General features: G+C 39.0%; 2 protein-coding genes across 2 annotated transcripts in view; both read right to left on the bottom strand.

The window, feature by feature from the left end:
* The window catches only part of cxadr (CXADR Ig-like cell adhesion molecule), a 96,697-nt gene extending 87,045 nt beyond the window's left edge, over positions 1–9,652 (bottom strand). Inside the window, exon 1 of the mRNA XM_041801150.1 lies at positions 9,500–9,652. Within this exon, the coding sequence (XP_041657084.1) occupies positions 9,500–9,551 (52 nt within the window). The 5' untranslated portion in view covers positions 9,552–9,652. The remainder of the gene's footprint in view (positions 1–9,499) is intronic.
* A 4,327-nt stretch (positions 9,653–13,979) lies between these two features.
* On the bottom strand, positions 13,980–19,020 carry btg3 (B-cell translocation gene 3). The gene is made up of 5 exons (XM_041801433.1): positions 18,934–19,020; positions 16,707–16,913; positions 16,481–16,618; positions 15,997–16,189; positions 13,980–14,860 (listed from the first exon to the last, which is right to left on the bottom strand). Exons 2-5 carry the CDS (start codon positions 16,877–16,879, stop codon positions 14,663–14,665), a joined length of 702 nt encoding a protein of 233 aa, XP_041657367.1. The 5' UTR covers positions 16,880–16,913; positions 18,934–19,020; the 3' UTR covers positions 13,980–14,662.
* Between the last annotated feature and the right edge of the window lie 3,664 nt (positions 19,021–22,684).

The raw sequence follows: 22,684 nt of genomic DNA, 5'->3' as shown, positions 1-22,684 counted from the left end.
TCGGCAAAGAGGAATGAAAGCTGGCAGGAGTAGCTGCTAACTCAAAAGCATCACATTTTATACCCACTGACACAATGGTCCTGTTATGAATTTGACTGTTTTCTGAGCATTTTCTCCATTTTGGACTAGTCGGTTAAACACTGTTTAAATAATTTTTAGCTAAATAAGGAAATAGTTCTCTAATTGAGGAGTTTTCTGAGTTCCAAAGGGTTTATTTACCTAGCGGACTACTCTCTGTTTTCTTTAAATGCAGGATTTTGACACGATGAGGGAGCCATTCTGGTCCACATCCCTGCACTAGCTTCAATGGCAGTGGGCCACAACATTTAAAATAAGTAATATTAAGTATTAAAAGTGAATGTTATACAACAAATTTCATGGTTATTCTGCTTGTTAATAGAATCAGTTGGCTGTTTTCGCTAACCTTAGATTGACTGTACATGACTTGACATGTAAATTCATTATATTTACTAGGTCAAATTGCTTTAAATCATTATTTTAAGCCTGCTGGTCGTCATTCTGCCTGTCACATTAGATCAAGTAATGTCTGACTGAAGCACTGAAATATATCAGCTTAGATTTATTATTTTTGATTGACTGATTCACAAAAAAAAATCATGAATAGAAGACAATTTACTGTGACTAGCTTAAATGTTAGTATTTACTATATATATTTACGTTTACATTCATACCTGATATAAAACTTTTACTCTATATGCTGAAACAAGCCACAACAAGTATTTGGATTATTTTCCCATTCCTGAGTTCAAGAACTAAACTTGATTTATGCTGTAACATCTACAAAGACATTAAATCCAACTGGAGACCTATCTACTATTTGAAACCTGTGAAAATAAAGTGTGAAAACATTAACACATTATTAAACACTTTTTTTATAGCAAACTTCAAAGCCTGAGGATAAATAGCTCTCTCTTTTAGCGTAAAGCACACTTCTTTTCAGCTTTTTAATGAATTCCAGTATCATTTTTCCATATAATTGAACCTTATTTTGTAAGAAACTCCTTCAAATCTCCTTCACTTCCTGCTGTGCTGCACCTTCTCTGCTCCTGGGCCGTTTATCTGCAGAAAAATGGTATTCTGGCGATGTTCACTTGAGATATGAGGTATGTAAAAACCATTATTATCATCACAGTGAACAGCTTATTTGTCACAGAGCCCATTATTCCTCATTAGGAGCAGAGGGCATTGTGGGAGCTGCAGAGCTGGGCATCAAGTGGCTAAGTGATGAATGTGCTTTGAGGCTGTTTATCGTCGAACAGTGTGGCGCCGTGATGATGACCGATGGACTCAGGAGGGCGGAGAGAACCAGAGCTGCAGTGACCTTGTTTTAACTGATAGGTAACATGGATACAGAGGAAATGTCTCTGCCTCAGCACAGTCATTGTTTAACACAAACTCTGAGTGTTTCAACAGTCATACTGAAGATACTAGGGCTGGACAATCTTTCTCTTTTATCTTTTGTCTAACTCTAATCAGCCCACTTAATGAGATCTGGGTCACTTGAAGAACTGAAAGCTGGGGACAGTTTTTCCCACATAGTCTACACTCCAGCAAGCCACCCGAGTAAATGAAGTACAGCTGAAGAGTAACTGTAGAGATGTTTTGTGGTGATGACATGATCATCTTCATGAGCATATGCGAGAGACAGAGCAGAAGAGAGAGAAATAGCAAGAAGTCAGCTGGTATATTCCTACTATATGCCAATTGAGTTGGGTTGTCTCGTGTTAAAACTGAATAATTTTCTGCAGCTGCATGCTGCTATAGCTGGCAATAGTTAAGGATGATTGTTATGAAACAGCATTATCAAATAGCCTCCACATGGGGTTTGTGAGAAAAGTACATCAGAAGTGAGGTCTGCTTTAGTAAAGTGTCCACAAACTACTGGCACTACAGACTCCTGTCCACAGAGTCAACAGTCACATGTTTAAGAGCAGCTTGATTAAAGAAAATAACATTGTTTGGGATACAAAATATTGGATTTGTCAATATCTGACATGCCAATATTTACAATTTAGCCAGTACCAGTATACAAAAGTAGTTAGGACCCACAGATTCAAACCTTAAAACACTGTTTAAAGTTTGCAGATGGACAAAAAAAATTAAGGTCTTAAAACATACTTTAAAGTTTGTGTAGATCAGTTGTTCCTGCCTAAAACTCTACTAACTTATTGAGTACAAAGCAGATATTCACAGCTGACATACACAAGTGGACAACTAATGAAAATCAGACATTGCTTTTGAGTTATGGTTCAACAGAATCATCTTTGTTTGGTATCATGGTATGAACCACACTAAACATGGATCACAGAAAGCTAAGGAGACAGTTGTCCCAGGAGATTAGAAAGAAAATTATAGACCAGCATGTTAAAGGTAAAGGTTATAAGACTACCTCCAAGCTGCCTGATGTTCCTGTGACTACAGTTGAAAATATTATTCAGGAATTTAAGGTAGCCAACCTCCCTGAACGTGGCTGCAAGAGGGAAATTGATAGCAAACTTAAGAGATGGTTAATACGAACCGTAACCAAAGAGTCCAAAACAAGTTAAAAAGAGGTTATAATTGTGACTATTTTGATTGATATTTAGATGATAATTAATCAGGATTACCAACTACATTTTTCCAGTATCTATACATGAGGGCATATATTTTGAATAATTAAGTTTTCATTTGTGTAAAAAATTCTGCAAGTTATTTTACATTGTTCTAGGTCCATCCACTAGGTTCAGAGACCAAAAAAGTAACACATTAGTTATATTTATAATCTTTCATTTTGTCAAAAATTTGCTTGCATAGAAGAGCTGGGGGGGCAAATAATTGCAAAGAAAAACACTGTTTGAAAACACATAGAGTCTTATCATGGTAAAAACAGATCCGTTTTAATTTTTAAAAGCACACCAGAAGTCTTTCCACTCTAACATTCTTATCAGAGGCGCATTTACAGGTAAGAAATGACTTTAATTACCCAGTACAAAAGCACTCCCATCATTTCAACTGGCTAGGATGCAATACTGATTAACTGCACATGAGAGAAAACATATCGGACCACCAGGAGGTTAATATCTAGCCTTCAACATATAATTTGTAATTAATGGATTACACCATCATTAGGTAATGAATGAGACAACTGCAATATTGAACTCATTTTAAGCACATGATAAAGTTCAGTGGCTCTATGAGAAGTACAAGTTGTACATTTTTAAGACAGCATGTAGAAGTTTAAATGTAGTCAATGACAAAGCCCACTTATGCAACTTTTTTCACCCTGCTTATCATCCGTCCTTGATTCATCCTCTGCATTACATTATGAAAATGTTTCTATGTTTTTGTTTCATTTAAGGGAGCTGCAGCTTTCTTTTTTACTGTACAACTCCGAGTAATAAAAAAGCCCAACAAATAGACCTTGAACCCTAAATCTGGTATTAAGAAAAGTCACAGAAACTTGGTGGTTTTAGCTTCTTACAGAGAGCGTTTTTTCCCACTTTCCTTGTTTTCTGAGTCATGGTTGGTTGTTTGGAAAAAAAAAAAAAACAGCAAATTGACCAAGCAGCAGACTGAAGCAATAAGTCATGGTCCCCTAGGTCGCACATACACACTACAGAATGACCTTTCAGAACTGATCAACCACTAATTGGTGTCACTTAAACAAATCCCTCCAGAGAAAAGCTTATTGGATATCACTGCATATAATCTGCATGCCTGAGGTCCCCTGCTTCTATGACTGGGTCAATAATGGAGCTCAAGTGTCATAGAAGTTAGAAGGCATATAAAAATCTGTCAATGTAACATTGACTTTATGGCTGACAGGATTCAGGTATAATCTTTCCAATTTATCTCTCCACAAGAATGCATTGGCAGCAAACCAGCATGCATTTTTACCTCCTACCTGTGAAAAGAGAATGAGCTCTGAATACCGAGTGGCTGAACGGCCATTAAAAGGACTCAGAAACAAGCACCACTATTAATCATTTTCAGCAATTCTCCCACAGGCTGCAATTTGTTCATTCAGTAATTCAAAAATGAAATGGAGGGGGGAAATGAGGGAAGAAGGTGTTGGTAATGTGGCGCGGTAACGGCGGGATCAGCGTTTCACACTCCTGCGTAGGTGAACAGGAGTTGGCACAGGACTGGCATGCTAAAATATTAATGTCTACGGCTGTGAATATTCATGCTGGCTCGTCCCTGTCGTGAAATTGTGGAGGACAAAAGCAGTGTCCCCAGAGTGTGATCCAATTCTACATGTTCCTCTTTAATTTCCAAGGACAAGCGGCTGCAGGCGGAGTGGGTGGCTGCTTGGTTGGGGGTGAATCTGTGGCTGCAGCATGTTTCAGACACCGGGAGGTAAAGGGGTTTGACTGCTGGGTCATGACAAGTGACTGTGACCTGAAGTCATTGCTGTCTGCATGGGGCCAATGACAATGGCTTAGTCCATGTCTCTACCCCTCTCTCTCTGGTTGTAACTCTCTCCACAGGTCCTTTATCGGAACACACAAAGCTGTAATAGTCATTCCTTGCAAAGCATTTACTCATGAAAACCACTTTAGTAGTCAGATACCCAATACATCTGCAGCAGCCATTGTGCAAAATAAAAAAAGATAACTGAATACAGGCAAGGGGGAGGGTAAATTTTCAGAGGAAGCCACACATACACAGAGAAGTACACTCCCTGGATCTGTTTTCAAAAGGTAACCAAGCAACCAGCTCCTCTGGTTGTCGCCTTATCAGGTAACTGTGCTGTGCGCCTGCTCAGAGATTCACCAGGTTTCTGTTTCCCTGAGGTCAGAGGCCTTACTGATGACCCACACAGCCAGAGAGGAGGAGGGTACAGAGAGCACTAGGGCAGGTCAAACAGCACTGTAGAAAAGGATCTTACAACACAATATAGACTCCCTGCCAAAAGAACATTGAGCGATATCCACTAATAGAGAGAAGGAGGGGACAGACAGACCAGGCAGGACAAACTAACCGACAGACTCAGTGTTTCCTGGAAAAGCTCTTTGATGGCAGGCAGAAGAAACAGAAAGTTTTCAGCAGAAACCCTGGAGCGGCGAGTAAATTTCAGCGCATTTTTGATGTGTGAAGTGTTTTCCGTTGAAGTAAACTTCTTAACGATACTGAAAGTAGAAGTACTGTCATGTGTCCGCCTTTGAATGAAGCGGTGTGAGTAACAGCATCTGATCCCAATGATGAAAGTAAGCGCCAAACCCACATTAACAGTTTTTCTCTTTATCTCCTTTTAAAATCCCCAACAGGGGAATTAAAAAGGGAGTCCTGTAAGTAAAATATTTTCAAAACAACACTGTGTTTAAAACATTCACAAAGTTTTCTTACAAGAAGGAATTCAGTCGACAAAGTCTTCATGCTTTGGACGCAAAAAGCTCAGACTTCAGACCTTTAGGTCAGCATGTTTTAGGTTCATTGATAACCTCACAGCATGTTCTTTCATGCTGTTTAACAAAGGAATGAAAACAAACAGGAGCCAAAAACTGGCTCCTGCAGATAGTTTGCACAATCCTGTTTAAATGAATATAAGGTAAAAACCATAATGGCTAAAGCATAGCTTTACAAAACTCACATGAGCTTAAGGGTTGACAGATTTTAGCGTCATTATGAAGTAAACATCATCACAATAAGCAAAACTTAAAATGCTAGCACTAAAGGTCAGCTGATAAAGACTTTTTTAGAGCTGCTACCAATTACCATTATGTCATAAAACCAATAACCAATATTTGGAACCAGTATGTGTCAGTAGTACTCAGTCTTCCATGTTGATTGGATATTACACATATGATGTTTAGCCAGTCGGATAGTGTTGTGGGCTGTAAATTAGGTAAGACCGTGAAGAGAGAAAACCGAGCCATAGGGGAAGATGCGCCTCACAATGGAGCCAGAGTTGTGCACATTTTAATACTGATGATCTATGCAATAATATGAAGATTTAGATAATCAGCCATATGCTGAAAATTGGTCCCAATAGTCAGCCACAATGATAATTGGTCAACCTCTGGTAAACACTGTATTTCAACAGAAACTACCAAAGGGCTTTTGCACTCTTCTTATAAAAAAGGAGATATTTCAAAACCTAAAGATTATGCAGGATAGAAATTATATATGTAATGATGAGAAATATTTTTCTCATTTTTCCTAATACCAGGGGTGCAACTGTATTTGTGTTCCTCCTGAACGTCACAGTTTGTGAATCACTGTTCAGTCACGGAACAGATATGCCTGAATGGAGAAAAAAGGTAAACACACAAGGCCTCAACATAATATCCACACCCCAATCCAGGTGGAGGTAATGCTACTAACTGTTTGCTAAGTATTAGTACAACAAATGAAGAAGCAGACATGACAAAACACACAAAGCAGAAAAGTTGCATAATATAACAATGAGCAAGAGGACACGGAGGAGCTATGAGACAAGTCAGCTTCTCATCCCTCACCTCAACTTCTCTGCTCTTTTTTCAAAAAGCCTCTGGATGTGAAAGCAGATGGGGTCAAAGATATATGCTAATATGTTTTAAAGGCTGTAAGTGGATATATGGTTTAAGAGAACCCAGGTTTCAAATGCAACATGCATCTTGTTTATGCACCAATTAGACACAGTTTTAGTTAATAAACGTTAAAAAACGTCTTAACAATAAATTATGACTCATTACTTTTAGTTCTCTTGATGCTAACTGTTGCAAAGTTCCAATGACACTATCTATGCCTTTGCAGCCCTTATGGAAGCTTTTCTGAAGAGCCTGGAACTTGGGGGACTTTTGGGAGACTTTAATGATTAAACCTACATGGGTAGGTCCAATATTCAATGTCTTGAAGAGCTCACGATAGGGAGAAAGAGAGAAAGATAAACAGAGAGGCTGTTATGTGGCCATCTGTATCATTGTTGTTTTGGTCTTTACCGGTAGAACTCACAATAATTTGCCACAGAAAAAAAACACTTTAAGTGTCACAGAGAGGCTGTACAATATGACTGTGTTGAGCCATGTAATGAGTTTACTATAGGACTAAAATAACGATGAGCCAGTTTTTCACAGCACAGCCAGTCCACAAAGTTTACGCTGGTACTGGATTGGTACTTAGTAGCTGATACTCAATGCTCTGGTATCAGTATCAGGAAGAAAAAAATTGTATTGGAACATCTCCACCTATAATGACAATGAGAAAAGACCAAAATGACTTTAATAATATGAGGCCTGAGCTTACTACACCGACTCTAACATTAAGGAATACAGTTATCTGTCTACTTCAAATCTTTGGATATGATATTCCACGCAGCATGGTCAAAGAGAGCAAAGAAAATAGAGCAGAAAGATCCTCCCTGTTATTTTTCCATTTAAGAGAGGTTGGCACATTGTTGTGTGCTTCTCCGCCATGTAAAAAAATGCTTCCAGTCTGGCAGACACTGTTTTTGTCTGCTGAAGTGGAACAGCGCCCAAATGACGAGGCCATGATGCTATTAAGATGGTAATGAGCCCAAACGAGTGGACACAACGATGTGAATCATGGGACAAAAGACAGCTAAACAACACAAACACTATGTAAACCTTATATTAGCCACAGTGCCCCAGCTTTTTGCATGAGGAGATGTGCTGGATGATCCCTAACAAAGAGCCACTTCATTACATGCGGTTTCTCACTAATCAGTATCCTGGAATGTCATTTCCCTGACCATGCCTCTGTGGCTTCCCATTAAAACCACAGAAAATATTTCAATATGTCAGCCACAGACTGAAGCCAAAGGATGATCCTTTCGAAAAAAGTTTCACATTATTGTTTTGAGTGGGTGGAGGAGTGATCGGCTGGTTTCAGTGTAGATTCCAGGACACTAAACAGCCACACCCATGTGCTTACAATTAGAGTTAATGCAATCAACAAAAGAGTGGAAAATGAAGACTCATAATTGCCAACAGCATCATCCTCACTGACTTGAACTTAAGGAAATTTTAAATAAATTGACAGAGGAAATGTTTTGATCAATGCCCTGATGACACAGGATCAAATCAACCACAAGTTTCAAAATCAAATAAAAAGAAAAACTGGAATATTTTACCAGCCCTGTCCTTTTCCACATCACAAAATCAAGACTTGTCAGCAGCATAATTCCTGATTCCTATCTTTCCCAAAGCAAGAACAAAAAAAAAGAAATATGACTTGCCATAACCCAAGTTATAAGACATAAGAGTACCTCAATTTCACCTTTAAATCCCTGCCTATAAATGAGCGCAAGCAAGGATGGTTTAAAAATAACTATTCTGATCAAAGGTTTCTCTACCCACGCTTTAATCTACCCACCTGCAGCATGAACAAACAACAAACCCCCTTCTAAAATCAGGGTCAAAACTTGCATCAAATAATGCTGTTGACTCTAAAACCTTTGAATACGGCAATTAACCAAAACAAAGCTGTCAACATGTGGTTAAGTTAGATGTGATTGCATGAGATTTAAGGGGGGGAGGTAGGGGGTCAGCAGATGGCAGACAAAACAGGGCAGCACTTTGAAGTCCCGCAGCTACAGGTTTAAAAAGCGGATCAAGCTATTGTGTTATCCACCAGGCAATAAAGCGACAGACTTCACACGAAGAAAAATACTGGTGTTACGGTTAAAAGAGTGACCATGTTCAATGTAGACTCGTCTGGTTAAAGCAGATACCGAAGACGTGTAGTGTTGTAACAAAAATCCTTATTCAAATTCTGATTATGCTGTCAAAAATAATTATCAGATATATCTGTTGGAAGGATAAACTCTCTAACGTGTGTTGCAATTACGTCAAGCACGCACGCTTTCGGCTGAAGTCGCCAATTAACACGGTCACTCGTTAAACCATAACACTCTTCAGGGAAAAGTCGTCAAAATCGACCACCATTCAATTACTAATTGGGGGTATAATCACCCAACACATTTATAACCATTTAATGAAGTAAATTCATCTTATTATATTAACATAGTTAGGTCTTAATTACGAAAAATTAAAGCTTAGAGAAAATATCACAAATACTTGCAATAAAAAAAAACATAACACTTACACTTGAAGTTTATTATTCCGTCTTTATATTTCTTTATCTGTCCTTAAAGCAATCCCAGTGTACAGTAGGTCTCTTTGGGATTGTAGTAGTCGGTAACTGGATAAATTTAGTATGGTTTCAGGCGGACGGTTGTTTTGGTGTGCTAGCTAACTAACTGTTCAACTGACCTTGTGTTCGAGTTTCACCCCAGTGGGAATTTTCTGTAAGTGTTTTACATGAGATTAAGTTGGGCGTTGAACGGGTTAACAAGACTAATTTGAAGTAATGAAAACGTTAAAAGCAGTTAACAACATCTCAAACTTGTCGAAAAAAGCGAGTTTCCACGCCAGTGCCAGTGGCTAACATTATTGTGCTCGGCTGACCACACAGACTGAACGTTACTCGCTGCAGTTTCAGTGTAAAATCATGACAAGCAAAGTAACACAGCGGCCGTTGGTTCAATTAAACTTACCTGAAAACAGGCTGACAAAAACACAGCAGACCCGCGCTATCCACAGCTCCATTCCTGGTCCAGATATTCCACCTACTCTTCTCTGAAACTTGCTTCGATAACTTGTGCTGAATTCAAGTGAGAAGCGGCAGCCCAGCTCCACCGAAGCATCCAAACTCCACTCCTCCTCCTCCTCCTCTCTGCAGGTGCACAGCGGAGCGCGCCGCAGGCTGTCACGTGACACGCTGTTTACTAAAGCAAGACCCTTGTCGTCCTCTGGCGGTGGGAAGAAGCAGCCACAGCCTCCACAGTGCTCTGTGTCAGTAGGTCCTAACCTTTATCCTTAGAGCCTCTAGGTCAGGGGTGTCAAACTTAAGGCCCGGGTGCCAAATCTGGCCCGCAAGATCATATCACATTTTAACTATAACTGGCCCACCGGTATGAGGTCTGCAGATTTCCTCCAGTATACAAATGTAAACTAAACCTTATCCTTAAGTCATCAAATTTAGAGTCACCAGTGAAAACAATTAGATAAAATTAGTTTGTGTTATCATTTCCAAATTTCAATTTTGCATCCTACAATTGCAACTTAAACTCAGGATTTAGAATTTTTATTTCATATTTTGGCCTTTTCAATGCATAATTTTGGCCTTTTGTCTCATATTGTAACCTTTTAAGTCATGATTTATATTTTTCCCCCTCATATTTTGGCCTTTTAAACTCACATTTTTTGATTCTGTCTCATATTGTACACTTTATTAAGAGTTAAGACAAAGGTAAGAAAAAATGACAGGTAAGATTCTTGAGCAGGTAAAGGGTGCGCTGGGTCTCCTGGAACTACCAACTTAAGCTCATATATGTCCGAGCCCCTCGTTTAGGCCAGATATGATGGATATTGTTTTCATATGATGGTCAGACAGGGGCTTCTTCCCTGTTAATGGTCTCTATATCAACAATCACTTTGTGTTTTTGTACAACTAGTCAAAATGACATCTTCCCTCAGGTGATTTTGTTTCCATTATCATCAAATCAGGAACTTTTTCAGGCTTTCTCTTTGATTGATTTGATTCGCTACCTCAACAACATAAGTTAAATGACATAAAGACTAAACTTTCATTCTAAAAACAATATCACATCTTGTTGGTCTTTTTTCTTTGGCAGCCACATCTCTCCATATTAAAGAAGCTTGAGTTAACTGTTGTGGAGATCTCTGATGAGCTGTGGGTGAAAGGTTTAGCAGGGATCAAATCCTGTTCTATTAATGCTAAATTTCAACTCATCCTGTTTAAAGTCGTTCACCAGCTACATTACTCCAATACTAAATCAATCAGGCTTTTCTCCTCTGTTTCTTCTACTTGTGACATGTGTAGGTCTGTTCTAGTCATTTTGCTTACATTTTTTCTTTTGATCAGGAGTCAGAATTTTTGGGACAACTTTGGCACACACTTTTGTCTTGTTCAATTTTTCATGCAAAATTTGCCGAACTGTCTCTTTATCACTAAAGATAATTTCTGCTGTCATTCTTATACTGAGTCTTTTTGAATGATTTGTTCAATATGTTGAATGTTTTATGAAGTTTTGATGTTGATGGGTGCCCAGAACGTACACCATCTTGGACATCCTTTCTGCCTTTAAAAACATCTTTTGTACCATTCAAACACACATGCTCGTGACATGCAGTTTTCCCCATACACCCAGAATGGGCTGGGCCCCTGAAAACCCCGATGACTGGGCCCTCCGTGCTTGTGCTTTAATGATAATGTCAGTCCATGTGTGCTGCATCAGTAGCATTGAAGCTAGCATCCTGGCTAACAGTTCTCTCATGTCGGAGCTGAAAAGTGTGTAAAACAATTACTGGTTTCTGTAGTTGGAGTCATTTATACATGCAACTTTATAACGTCTCTTAACATTTTTTTCCACATCTTTTAATGGCCCTCTTCACCACATTCAACCCAATTCTGCAACTTCCCACTCATTTTTTTGCCACTTTCTCTGAACCTTTTTGTCACTTTCATCCCACTTTTGCTCTTTTATATCCATTTTTGCTATCTTTTCTTAACCACTTTTTGCCCACATTTGCCTTTTTTTTGCCCAGTTTGCCCCTTTTTGCCACCCTTTGCCCATTTCTGCAACATTTTTTGCAACTCTTTGTCTATTTTAGACACATTTTGCCATTTCTCCCATTTTTCTTGCTATTGAATCTTTTTATGCCACTCATTGCTGCTTCATGCCTGTTTTCGCCTTGCTTTTCGCCACTTATTGCCCATTTTTGCAACTTTTCTGCTCCTTTTAACCTATTTAAGCCACTTTTAGTCACTTCGTTTTTGCACATTTCTGCAACTTCTTTTTGCCACTTTTTACCCATTTTTGCCACTTTTTGCCCTTTAATCCCACCTCATGCCATTTTTTTTACTATTTTCTCAATTACCCTATTATTTTCTCTCAAAGTTTTCTCAGTTTCTGCTCTTTTATGCATTCTGACATTTGTGCACATTATGGCCTTGCTATGAAGTCTGGCATTACTGTTCTAATCATTTAGTTCAGTGTGGCCATCCACATTTCTAAGATCATAAATGAAAAGGTATTTCTGTTGTAGGAAAAGGGGTTTACATTGGGGAAAAAAAGGCTATATTGTACAACAGCATTCCTTTTTTGTTGCTTTGATAAGAGTGGTCATCATTCAGGTTAAATAACAAATATGATCACAGCTTCACTTTACAGTGGACCATGATTTTGCTGACCTCCATGGGCCCCCAGTTTGGCTGGGCCCCAGAAAACTCTCCCCTGGCTCCCCCCTTATGGGCAGCCTTGCATACCCCTCAGTTAATGTACAAAACGATTCATCGGTTGTTTTGTTCAAATTTCAAGTTAATGCATTACTCGACTTTTAAGCTCATAATTTTTCCAACACCTTAGCAAAAGCATGTAGACACCGGTCAGTAGCTAGCAGTGAACTAAAGACGTCACTCAGCTTATAGCAGTTGTGCATGAATACCCAACCTTTAATATATAACACTCAGTGTGACTGTGAACCCCCTGGTTTTATCCTCATAAGCACAGTTTCATTATTTAATAGCCATACCTCGTTTCTCTCCCTTAGAATTATCGGTACAGTTAGAGCCAAACATCTTCCTTTCACATGCTCCCTGCATGAAGGTTTTCTTTGTAAATCAGTAATTCTCAAACGGTTGGGCATCTGGACCTACAGCCACCTCCTCATGAGAAATCGTAACCGAATTTTAAGAAAACAACTAAACCACTCAAGTTGATTTCATGAAAAATGTTGCAATCCGGACCAAAGATGGAGCAAAACATTACTAAACAAAGAGATGGGACAAAAACATGTTTGAAAACGCATGGTTAAAGAAAGGCATGCATGTATGTCTTATTTTTATTTCCCAAGTCAGTGTTAATTTCGTCGACTAAAACTATGACTAAAAATGTTCATTGACAGCCTTTTTATCCATGACAAAAACTAGACTAAGACTAACAAAAATGGATCTGTGATGACTAAAATTGACAAAAACTAAGTGTAGATTTCATCAAGATGACTAAAACTAGACTAAGATGTAATGTAGTTTCAAACTCCATATTTCTCCACTGTGGGTAAATCTGTCAAAAACAACGCAGCTGTAGCTATTCTGCCTCTCAGCTGTAGAAAGCAGGGACCTCAGCGTGTATAGAACACACTACCATGACTTAGAACCAGATTTAGGCAAGAAAATAAATGCTTGGACAAAAAGTAATGACTAAAATGTGAGGACTTTTTATGGACTAACACTAGACTGAAATGTTTTCAGTTTTCGTGGACTGAAACTAGACTAAAACTAAAATGCATTTCATGTAATGACTAAAATAAAAAAATAGCTGCCAAAATTAACACTAACCAAGATAGCATGTAAAGTCTGATAATTTTTCAAAGAATTACCTCGTTATCGTGGGAAGCCTAGCTTTATCATCATGAGAAAAGGAGATTTATAGTTTGAAATCCTGATAAAACTGTTGAACTGTACTTCTGATACCAGGAAAATTGAAAAAAATAAGTATGGTTGTATGTTCACCTGGGTCTACTGTTCTTTACGGACTTTTTTGCCACATTCTTTTTCTCTAAGCACTTATTTGCTTTTGGGTCCCGACCCACCACTTGAGAACCATTGCTGTACGCTGATATTTGTGTTGATGTGTATGTGAGCGGTGGGGGTACAAGATATTCTAATCTGCCAAAGAAGGGGTCTTGACAGAAGAAGTTTGGGAACCGCTGTGTTAACAAATTTTGAGCAAAATAAAATCTGTTTTAGGAAACTTAATGTAATGACAGATCAAGCTAGATTTGGCTGCAGCATAAACCCAAATAAAGGAATAGCAGTCGAAGAAATAGATGTTACTAGAACTATCTCCATCAGTCAATCTCTTCCCTATTCTACATAAAATCCCATTATGTAAACTATGAATATAGTTCAAAAGTTTGATTTGACATGATTTCTAGAGCCACGCAAAACAGTCACTGTGTAATAAAGTTTATTTGTAGTTCTTAAAGTATTCAAGGAATAAACTTAAAAAATATTCTAGTGAGCAGAACATTTATGCTAAATAATATCACAATATGCATATTAAACCATTTGAGTAGTGCTACAAACATTTCTTAGTCAAATATACATTTTACATCAAAACAGTGTCAAAATATTTCAAATATTGGTGCATGTTTTACTCATTTCTCTTCAACAATGTCAACGTGTAGTTAAAAATAAAACTACTGCAAGAACAACATAACCCCAGCATTACAATTAACAGTTGTTAAGTTACAGAAAACACCATGAGAATAAATAAAGCATGATGATGCTTGGAAACTGTGTTTAATAAAACTCCATTAATTTAAGCCTATACATCTGACAATCCTACACTATGAATAAATAAAACATTTCATCACAAAGGACACTAGGTGGCTTGCATCATTGCTCCCATGGTAAGAAAAATACAGTACATCGAGTCTACATGTGTAGTATTAAAATTTCAATATCTAATCCATACAAGTGATAGATTTCAACTCTAACAAATGGTCTAAAGTGCAAAAAAATGACTTCTGTCAAAAACATTATTTAAGCTATAAAAATTCCAGTTTAAAAACATTGGTCAGTCATCTTAAACTTGTCTTCAGTCCATTGTGATCAGCCAGCACAATAATTTCTAACTGTAACAGTGTGCCAGATGTGGGTTTGTGTCCCAGTATCCTCCATGGTGGCCTGGAGGGACCCACAGGGTGTGCCTTAAAGTGTGAGGAGCTCTGCTGCGAGGCCTGAATGTGTACTGAGGCCGGGGAACCATGTGACCTTTCCCTGGAACCATCTTCTTCGGATGCCATGTAGGAGCTGCAGGATTCATTGTCTAAAAACAAAAATAAAAGAATTAATAAAAGGCTATCATTAACTGCATCATAGGAAATGCTTGTTCTAGACCAGTCAGGATCCACCAACACAACCTCAACAGAACCAGATTCTTGAAAAATTTGAACCTCTAAAATGTCCATCAATCCATTTTCTACACTGCTTATGTCGTTTGGGGTCACAGGGGGCTAGAGCCTATCCCAGCTGTCACTGGGTGAGAGGCGGGGTTCACCCTGGGCTGGTCACCAGTCAACAGCAGGGCTGGCATAAAGAGAAAGACAACCAGGCACACTCAGCCAATTTAGAGTCACCAAATATACTAACAAGCATTTATTTGGTGGTGGGAGGAAGCTGGAGTACCCGGAGAGAACCCACCCGCGCATGGGGAGAACATGAAAACTGCACAGAAAGGCCCTGAGTGGTACAACAAGAAACCTTCTTGCTGTGAGGCATCTCTAAGAACCACTGGCACAATTATCGTGTAGTGTGAGGCTCACTTAACGCATTTCAAGGGAGATCTTTAAAACTAAAATATCAGCTGTTAATATTAGCAGAAATGTTCACATCTGCCGATACCAACATCATTCCAGTTATATTGTGAATCCCCAGCTTATATTAATATTGAGCTGATATGCTTGTGCATCTCCTAATGCAGTGGTTCTCAACTGGTGGGTCAGGACCCAAAAGTGGGTCGCACCTAGGTGTCTGAAAAAAACATGGCGACAAAAGTCCTGAAGTCCTAATTGGGCATGCATTGATACCTTTTATTTTACCCTGTTATACTGTGAAATTCAGTAAATTTAAATGTTTGATCAATTTTTCAACTAATTCATCTCTTCTTGCAATAAATGGTTACTTTTCCCATTCAAGCATGCATCTGCAACCCAAAGAATACAGTTCTGCAACCCACTTTTGGGTCTTGACCCACCAGCTGAGTATCACTGTTCTACTCTGTACTTTGGATATTACTCCCAATTATTCCAAGGATATAAAGAATATATAGGGGATAAAAGCAAACACAGTGTCAAAAACAGACCATAGCATCGATGCATTAAAGTTCATAAGAGACCCATGCGAGCCATTCTTTTATTAACCTGCCTAGAAGCTTCTGTAACACTGAAGTGTATTTAAAAGTACCTGTTTAGTACAGCGGCTGTTGGGAACAGTGAGGGGGGAGGTGCGCATGCCCTCCTCATCAGATGAAGAACCTGAGTGATAGTCTGACGTCACCCTCTCCAAAGCGCTCGTCACCTTCTTTGCAACATCTTTGTCCTCCTCCTCATCATTAGAGAAACTGGCCACTGAGAAGCAAGGGTTCTGTTCTCCATATCTACAGAAAGAGAGTCCAAAACAGTGAGAAATGTCCAACATTGTTAAAGGTCTACAATACAAAATTAATACCAAATTTTGGAAACCAGCATCAATCATTATCTTAGGTGCTCATTTTTTCTGTAATTCCAGTGAAGACATTGTAGACTTCCCAGCAAAACTGCCTCTTTTGTTTGGTGATTTTTTTTATGCAATGTAAACTCTGTCATGCTGTTATCTATAATATCCTAGAGCTGCAATCTACAACATCTTAACTGCTACAACAACAGAATACATGGCGATGAAATCTCACCTGCAGCAGACCTCCCCAGGGTCCACCCACAATGTGAGTTCACGAGGCAGTCCGAGGTCCCTGTACTGAACACCGCTCTCATGGCAGGCCCGAAGAAGCTCTGGATCCTGCCTGTGAAACCGGTTCACACGGATACACCTGTAGAACACACAGAAACAAGTTGAGGTAAATGGCCCCGCACCTGTACACATCAGTGAAAAGACATAAAATGCGGGGTGTCCAGTACCTATATGCCTGTCCTTTGCTTGGGTTTTCAGGGTACCAATGACCCTTGAACTTCTCCTGCAGAGCGACAGCCAGCCTCTCAACAAACAGCTCCACCTTCTCTGACTCCAACTTCTCCCCTCTTTTCACAAGCCTCTTCAGGAAAAACACCACAGCTGCTATTTCTCTCCTCATATTTCACATATGTTTCATTACTTCCAGACAGCCTCTGTAAGAAGGTGGAAATTCATGGGATGAGCAGCAGTTCAATCACATTTTATCACATTTTTGACATTGGAAAGAAATTCATCAGCGTATCTGAGAGAAGGAGCTTTTTGTCGTATCAGGAGGGATACGGCTAACAAAGTAGTGCCAGGCAATAAATTGAGTTTAAATTTCAATCACATTTTTTGTTTCCCACGATCAAGAAAACACAAAAACTGATGAAGCATTTACAGTGTGCCATCTGCCACGTTAAACTTTTTGTTTGCCTGTAGTTGTCATGTGGTAAATGTTTCAGGGTTTGTTATTTTAATTCAGTTATGAAAGTAATCCTTTTTGTTAGCACAGGTCATCTCTTAATATAGCTACATCTTTTTCATTTTTTAGTTTGTTTTCAGGAGCTATTGTTTAAATTCAAGAAATCCAAGTGATGCAGAGGTTGTAAAATCAAAGAGTGACTGGGTTTAATAATCATGATGTAAATACCAAACTAATTATGCTTATGTTCTGAAACTCACTTTACATGTACAACACATATGGCTTATATTTTTATCAAGGAGCTGAGATCAATGTATACAATCTGTGGCCAATTCATACTGGGTCACAATGAATCTGTTAAGACGAAGAAGTGTAAAATTTACCTCTAGATTCATAAAAAAAAAAAAAAGATCAAGATACCAGCTCAAAATATATATATTTTTTTGCTTTAGAAAAGTTATGTTCTAGAAATTGTGCAACTATTAAATAATCATTTGTTGAAAAGTTGCCTGATAAAAATCCCATTTTAAATGAGACATGTATAAACATAATCTTTGCTTTTAATGCAATAATAAAAAAAATTGAAATGACTCAAAATATTAATAATATCAGTTAATGGCAGACATTTTCACATCTGCCAATGCTGATGTCATGCAGATAATACAGATAAATAGCTCTGGCTAGATGAAAAAAACAGAAGATAAAGAACTTAAGTGTAGCATAATTAAACTGCAACATTGAAATAATGCAATAAGACCATTTCCCATTCAGACCTAATCAAGATGGAAGTCAGAATTTCCATCCTAGACAGTTTTGCTATCAGTAATGGTAATATTAAGAAATATTTAAATATAGTTCCATCATTTAAGGAGGATTATATTAAGAAATTAATACACGGATATTTTCAAAACATTCAATAAATCCTAGGAGTAAACTCAGCCTTGAAGGACTTGATGAAATCTTGTTATCCTCGCAAATAAAGCTTCATTTCTCATCTTCTGCTGTCCTTCTACACGTTTTACTCACATTCTGTGAAATCATTGGTCCCTGGCTCTAGTTTTACACGATTTAAAGTCACCTGAAACCACTTTTTATTGCATTCAGTATATCCAAATACTTAACTTGACCGTTGAAATACGAACCAACTGAACTAAAAGAGCAGAAAAATCTTAGCGGGAATCTTTTGTTATTGAGTTATCAAGCATCGTTGCAGGTCCAAATAAGCAGTATAAGCAAAACTTATAAACATTTGTCATTTCAGAAATGATTCTTGGCTGAAAATATGAATAAATAATGAAAAACGCCGTTGTATTCATGTATTATGTCGCTTTGTTTATGATCTGTTGCCTTCAGTTAACGGTCAGTTCTAGAAAGGCGGGCTGTGACGCACAATTTCCGGTTATCCATGCAACACCAAAATAACACGGGCTGCTAGGAGGCTATAAATGCTAATGCTAACAAGGCTTCAACATGGGCGAACTAATTGTGCTCCAATGACACATCAATGCAAGTTACTTCGGTCGCCGTGTATGCATTTCAAGTTTCCCTCTTACCGCTTTAAAATGCATTTAGCGTGTTTCTCGAATTTAACATAACCTCATTAGCACTAGCTCGGTGGCTAATGCGCCAACAGCCACATGTGGCCAACAAACACATGAAGTATCCTATAAATTGAGAGGCAAAGGTAGAAAGCACTGTGTCAGATTCATACATTAGGAGCATGAACATTCTAGATTATTTTGGTGTACAAAGAAACAGTGTTGACCAACCTTTTCAGTTGTTGTTCTCCTCCTCCCGCATGTGAGTAAAATGAATGGTGAGGGGAAGTTAGCCAACATAAGAAGCCTTGAGATACAGTTAGAAGGCCCGCCCTGTACAACACATGTCCAACCCACCACTGTTCTCATTGGTTGAAAACACGTCAGAAGCGTGGTTATTGGTCGAGCATGTGCTCGTCAGAGAGTGAGTCATTCTGGTTATTGTCATGACCTCATGACTCACAGCAGGGCTGCTCGATTTCACCGCTCCTTATTCTGATTGCAACTCAGCTCTTAAATAATCACATTAAAACTGAGACTGTAGGCATGACTATGCCTGCCAAAGGTACCAAAAGCTTGTTCAGTGACCATGGTGTTACTGTGCTTGATTGGCCAGCACCTGGCCTGACCTGATCCCCATAGAGAATGTATGGGGTATTGTCAAGAGGAAGATGAGAGACACCAGACCCAACAATGCAGATGATCTGAAGGCCGCTATCAAAGCAACCTGGGCTTCCATTACACCTGAGCAGTGCCACAGGCTGACCGCCTCCATGCCACACCGCATGGATGTAATTCATGCAAAAGGAGGCCCAACTGAGTACTGAAGGCAAAGAAATGAAAATACTTATTAGAAGCCTGACATTTCTGTTTAAAAGATCATTTTTAATTGATCTTATGTCATATTCAAATTTTTTGAGACACTGACTTTTGGGTTTTCTTATCTTTAAGCCATAATCATCAACATTTCAAGAAATACAGGCTTGAAATATTTCACTCTTTATGTAACAAGATACAATACATGGGTTTCACTTTCAGAAAAGAGTGACAAAAAATATTGAACTTTTTCATGATATTCTAATTTTTTGAGATGCACCTGTTTATTTGCTGAGAATAGCTGTTGCAATCATCCACACCTTTCCTGTAGTTCCATTTAAGTCCACAAGATGGGGCGAGAGCTATAATATTTGTCAGTGTGTGTTTGGATAAGAGTATACATACGGTACCTGCTGGTCATTAAAGAGTCCACGGTTCACTCTGATGCCCACAACAAAGTCTTCACAGAAGAATTTTTACATCATGGAGCACCGTGAAACTGAAATAAACAAGACTATTTCATGTTTGAACAACAATAAATCGTATGTAGTCCGACATACGTCTTAAAATAACATTTAACAACTCGGGAGCAATAAAATAAATTCGCCTGATGACCAACAGAAGGGAATGAAAAAGGGACAGTAGGAGTATAAAGTTCTTGTATGGGACCCGCTATTTTCTCTCTCTGGGTCCTCGAAGCTTCCCGGCCACACGATGTTGTTTGTTGTGATCGTTTGGGTCTTTGCGTTTTCTGTTTGATAGGATTAGTAATATTTTTATACTGTTAATTTCTTTGATATCCTTCGTGCTTCATTCAATGTAGCTTCATTGAAAATGTCCTCTGAACTCTTGTCTCTGAAATCTTCCTTCTTGAACTGTATGCCATGCTCAGCTAATGATTGCAAATATGCTATGAAAATATGTTTTTGTTAAAATAGTTTTGCAGTTTTACTGATACATCATTGGGAAATTATCTTTCAGAACAATAAAGCCTGAGAAATCACCTACTGAACAGAGTTGGAACTACAGGATGGAGAACTAACACAAACGCAGGAGAGAGTGAAGCTGAGGAAGCTTGATAGAAAGTAACTGAGAGAGAGAGAGAGAGAGAGAGAGAGGAATGAAAGGACAGGAGATGACAGAGAGAGGCGAAGGAGCAGGAGGGAGGAGAGGGAACAGGAAGCTTTAAAAGAATAGATCAGGAAGGAGAAGGGACTAAGACAGGAGTCAGAGGAGAGGCATAGGAGGGAGAAGAAGGAGAGACAGGAGCAGGAGGACAGTGAAGGACAGGAGCAGAAAGAGACAAGAAATAATTGAGTGGATGAAGAAGATGGATGAGCTGTCAGAGTGGTTGAAGGTGACAGAAAATGGGGCTGCTAAGGTGGATGGAGGGAGACATACAGTTGCTGATAGAGGGATAGAAGGATTTGGGAAGAATGGGACAAAAAGGAGAGGGAAAGAGAGGAAAGGATGTACAGGAAAAGGAGTGAACAGGATAATATGGGACAGATGCAGGAGGAGAGACAAGACCATGGAAGAGAGAGAGAGGGACAGGATATAACTGAGTGGATAAAGGAGACAGGGAAGGTGGCTGCAGAGGTTACTAGAGAGGCAGACATAGGAGCAGATAGAGAGGGACAGACCGATGCAGGAAAAATGGGACAGAAAGGAGCAAGAAAAGAGGGAGAGCCAGGAGCAGGCAGAGAGGGAGAGCAAGGAGGAGATGGGAAGAGAAGAGGATATAGATGGAGGGTTACAGGAAGACACAGAGGGTTGGGAGCAGGAGGAGAAACAGGAGCAGAGGGAAAGAGAGGAGAGCAAGGAGAGGGTGGACAGGAGAAGGATTTGGGAACAGGATAGTATGGGACAGAAGGAGAGACAGGAGCAGGGAGAGAGAGGGAGGAGTTGATTGAGTGGATAAAGGAGACACAGGAAAGGTGGATAGAGGAGCAGACATAGGAGCAGATAGAGAGGGATAGACAGATGCAGGAAAAATGGGACAGAAAGGAGCAAGAAAAGAGGTAGAGCCAGGAGCAGGCAGAAAGGGAGAGCCAGGAGATGGAAAAGAGTGAGAGCAAGGAGGAGATGGGAAAAGAGGAGGTTATAGATGGAGGGTTACAGGAAGACATGGGTTGGGAGAAGGAGGAGAAACACGAGCAGAGGGAAAGAGAGGAGAGAGGGAGACAGGTCATCATTTCCAGACTGAAGCTCTGGTACATGGAACACAGCAGAGACAACATCATCAAAGCTGTGGGGAGCTTTAGAAGAAAAGATCAGAAAGAGGGGACTTTGGAAGAAAAATGAAGAGGGAGTAGACTTTGTTCAGAAGAAAGAGGAGAGGGAAAGAAAGGGACAGGAAATAAGTGAGTGGATGAAGAAGTCAGAGTGGTTGAAGGTGAGACAGGAAATGGGGCTGCTGAGGTGAATAGAGGGGGAGATACAGGAGCAGATGAAGAGGGACAGCAAGAAGCAGACAGAGTGGGCGACTACTAAGTCAATACTGATGGATGGAAAGAAGAGGGAGCAACAGCAGAAAAAAAATTGACATGGCATTGGACAGTGGAGCATATGGATAAAATATTACAGGAAGATATAGTGAGTTGGGTGTAGGAGGAGAGAGGAGCTAGGGCTGAACGATTTCTGGAAAATAATAAAATTAAGATTTCTTAACCCAATATTGCGATTTGATATATGATTATTTCTTAAGTTTCTCAGCTCATGTATTTTCCAAAAAAACAAGCAATAATTCATTCCATACTATAACCAACACAATATTAATTAATAAACTAGGGTTGAACACTTTAATATCAAATGTCTAATTGTGATGATTTCAACTCATTTTTCAAACTGGATATGAACTTTTGTATTATTATATAATTCTCATATTTAATAAGAAAACAATACAAAAATGAAGAAAATAGGATTTTTTTTTTTGTACACTATTCTAAAAATGCACCGCAAATGATTGGATGATATGTAATGCATAACGTCTCTGCTGCAAAAAAAGTCTTAAATTGATATTTTGACACAAATTTCAGGTTAAAGAAATATTGCACCTTTTGTGATTTGAAAATTGCAGCAGGCCATATTGTGATTCAATCTAATTTGCAATTAATTGTCCAGCCCTAAGAGGAGCAGAAGCAAAGAGAAAGAGCAGGGAGAGTGT

Source organism: Cheilinus undulatus, linkage group 12, assembly GCF_018320785.1.
Source record: "Cheilinus undulatus linkage group 12, ASM1832078v1, whole genome shotgun sequence".
NCBI classification, from domain to species: domain Eukaryota; kingdom Metazoa; phylum Chordata; class Actinopteri; order Labriformes; family Labridae; genus Cheilinus; species Cheilinus undulatus.
This window is presented reverse-complemented; position numbering and strand designations above follow the sequence as displayed.

Bases quoted from the DNA above. Each gene is read 5' to 3' on its own strand.
- btg3 (XM_041801433.1), bottom strand. From the start codon at position 16,879: ATGAGGAGAGAAATAGCAGCTGTGGTGTTTTTCCTGAAGAGGCTTGTG. The intron at 16,619-16,706 runs GTACTGGACACC...TGTGTTCTACAG, and splicing joins AGCAAAGGACAGGCATATAG to GTGTATCCGTGTGAACCGGT. The intron at 16,190-16,480 runs GTGAGATTTCAT...CTCTTTCTGTAG, and splicing joins CCTGGGGAGGTCTGCTGCAG to ATATGGAGAACAGAACCCTT.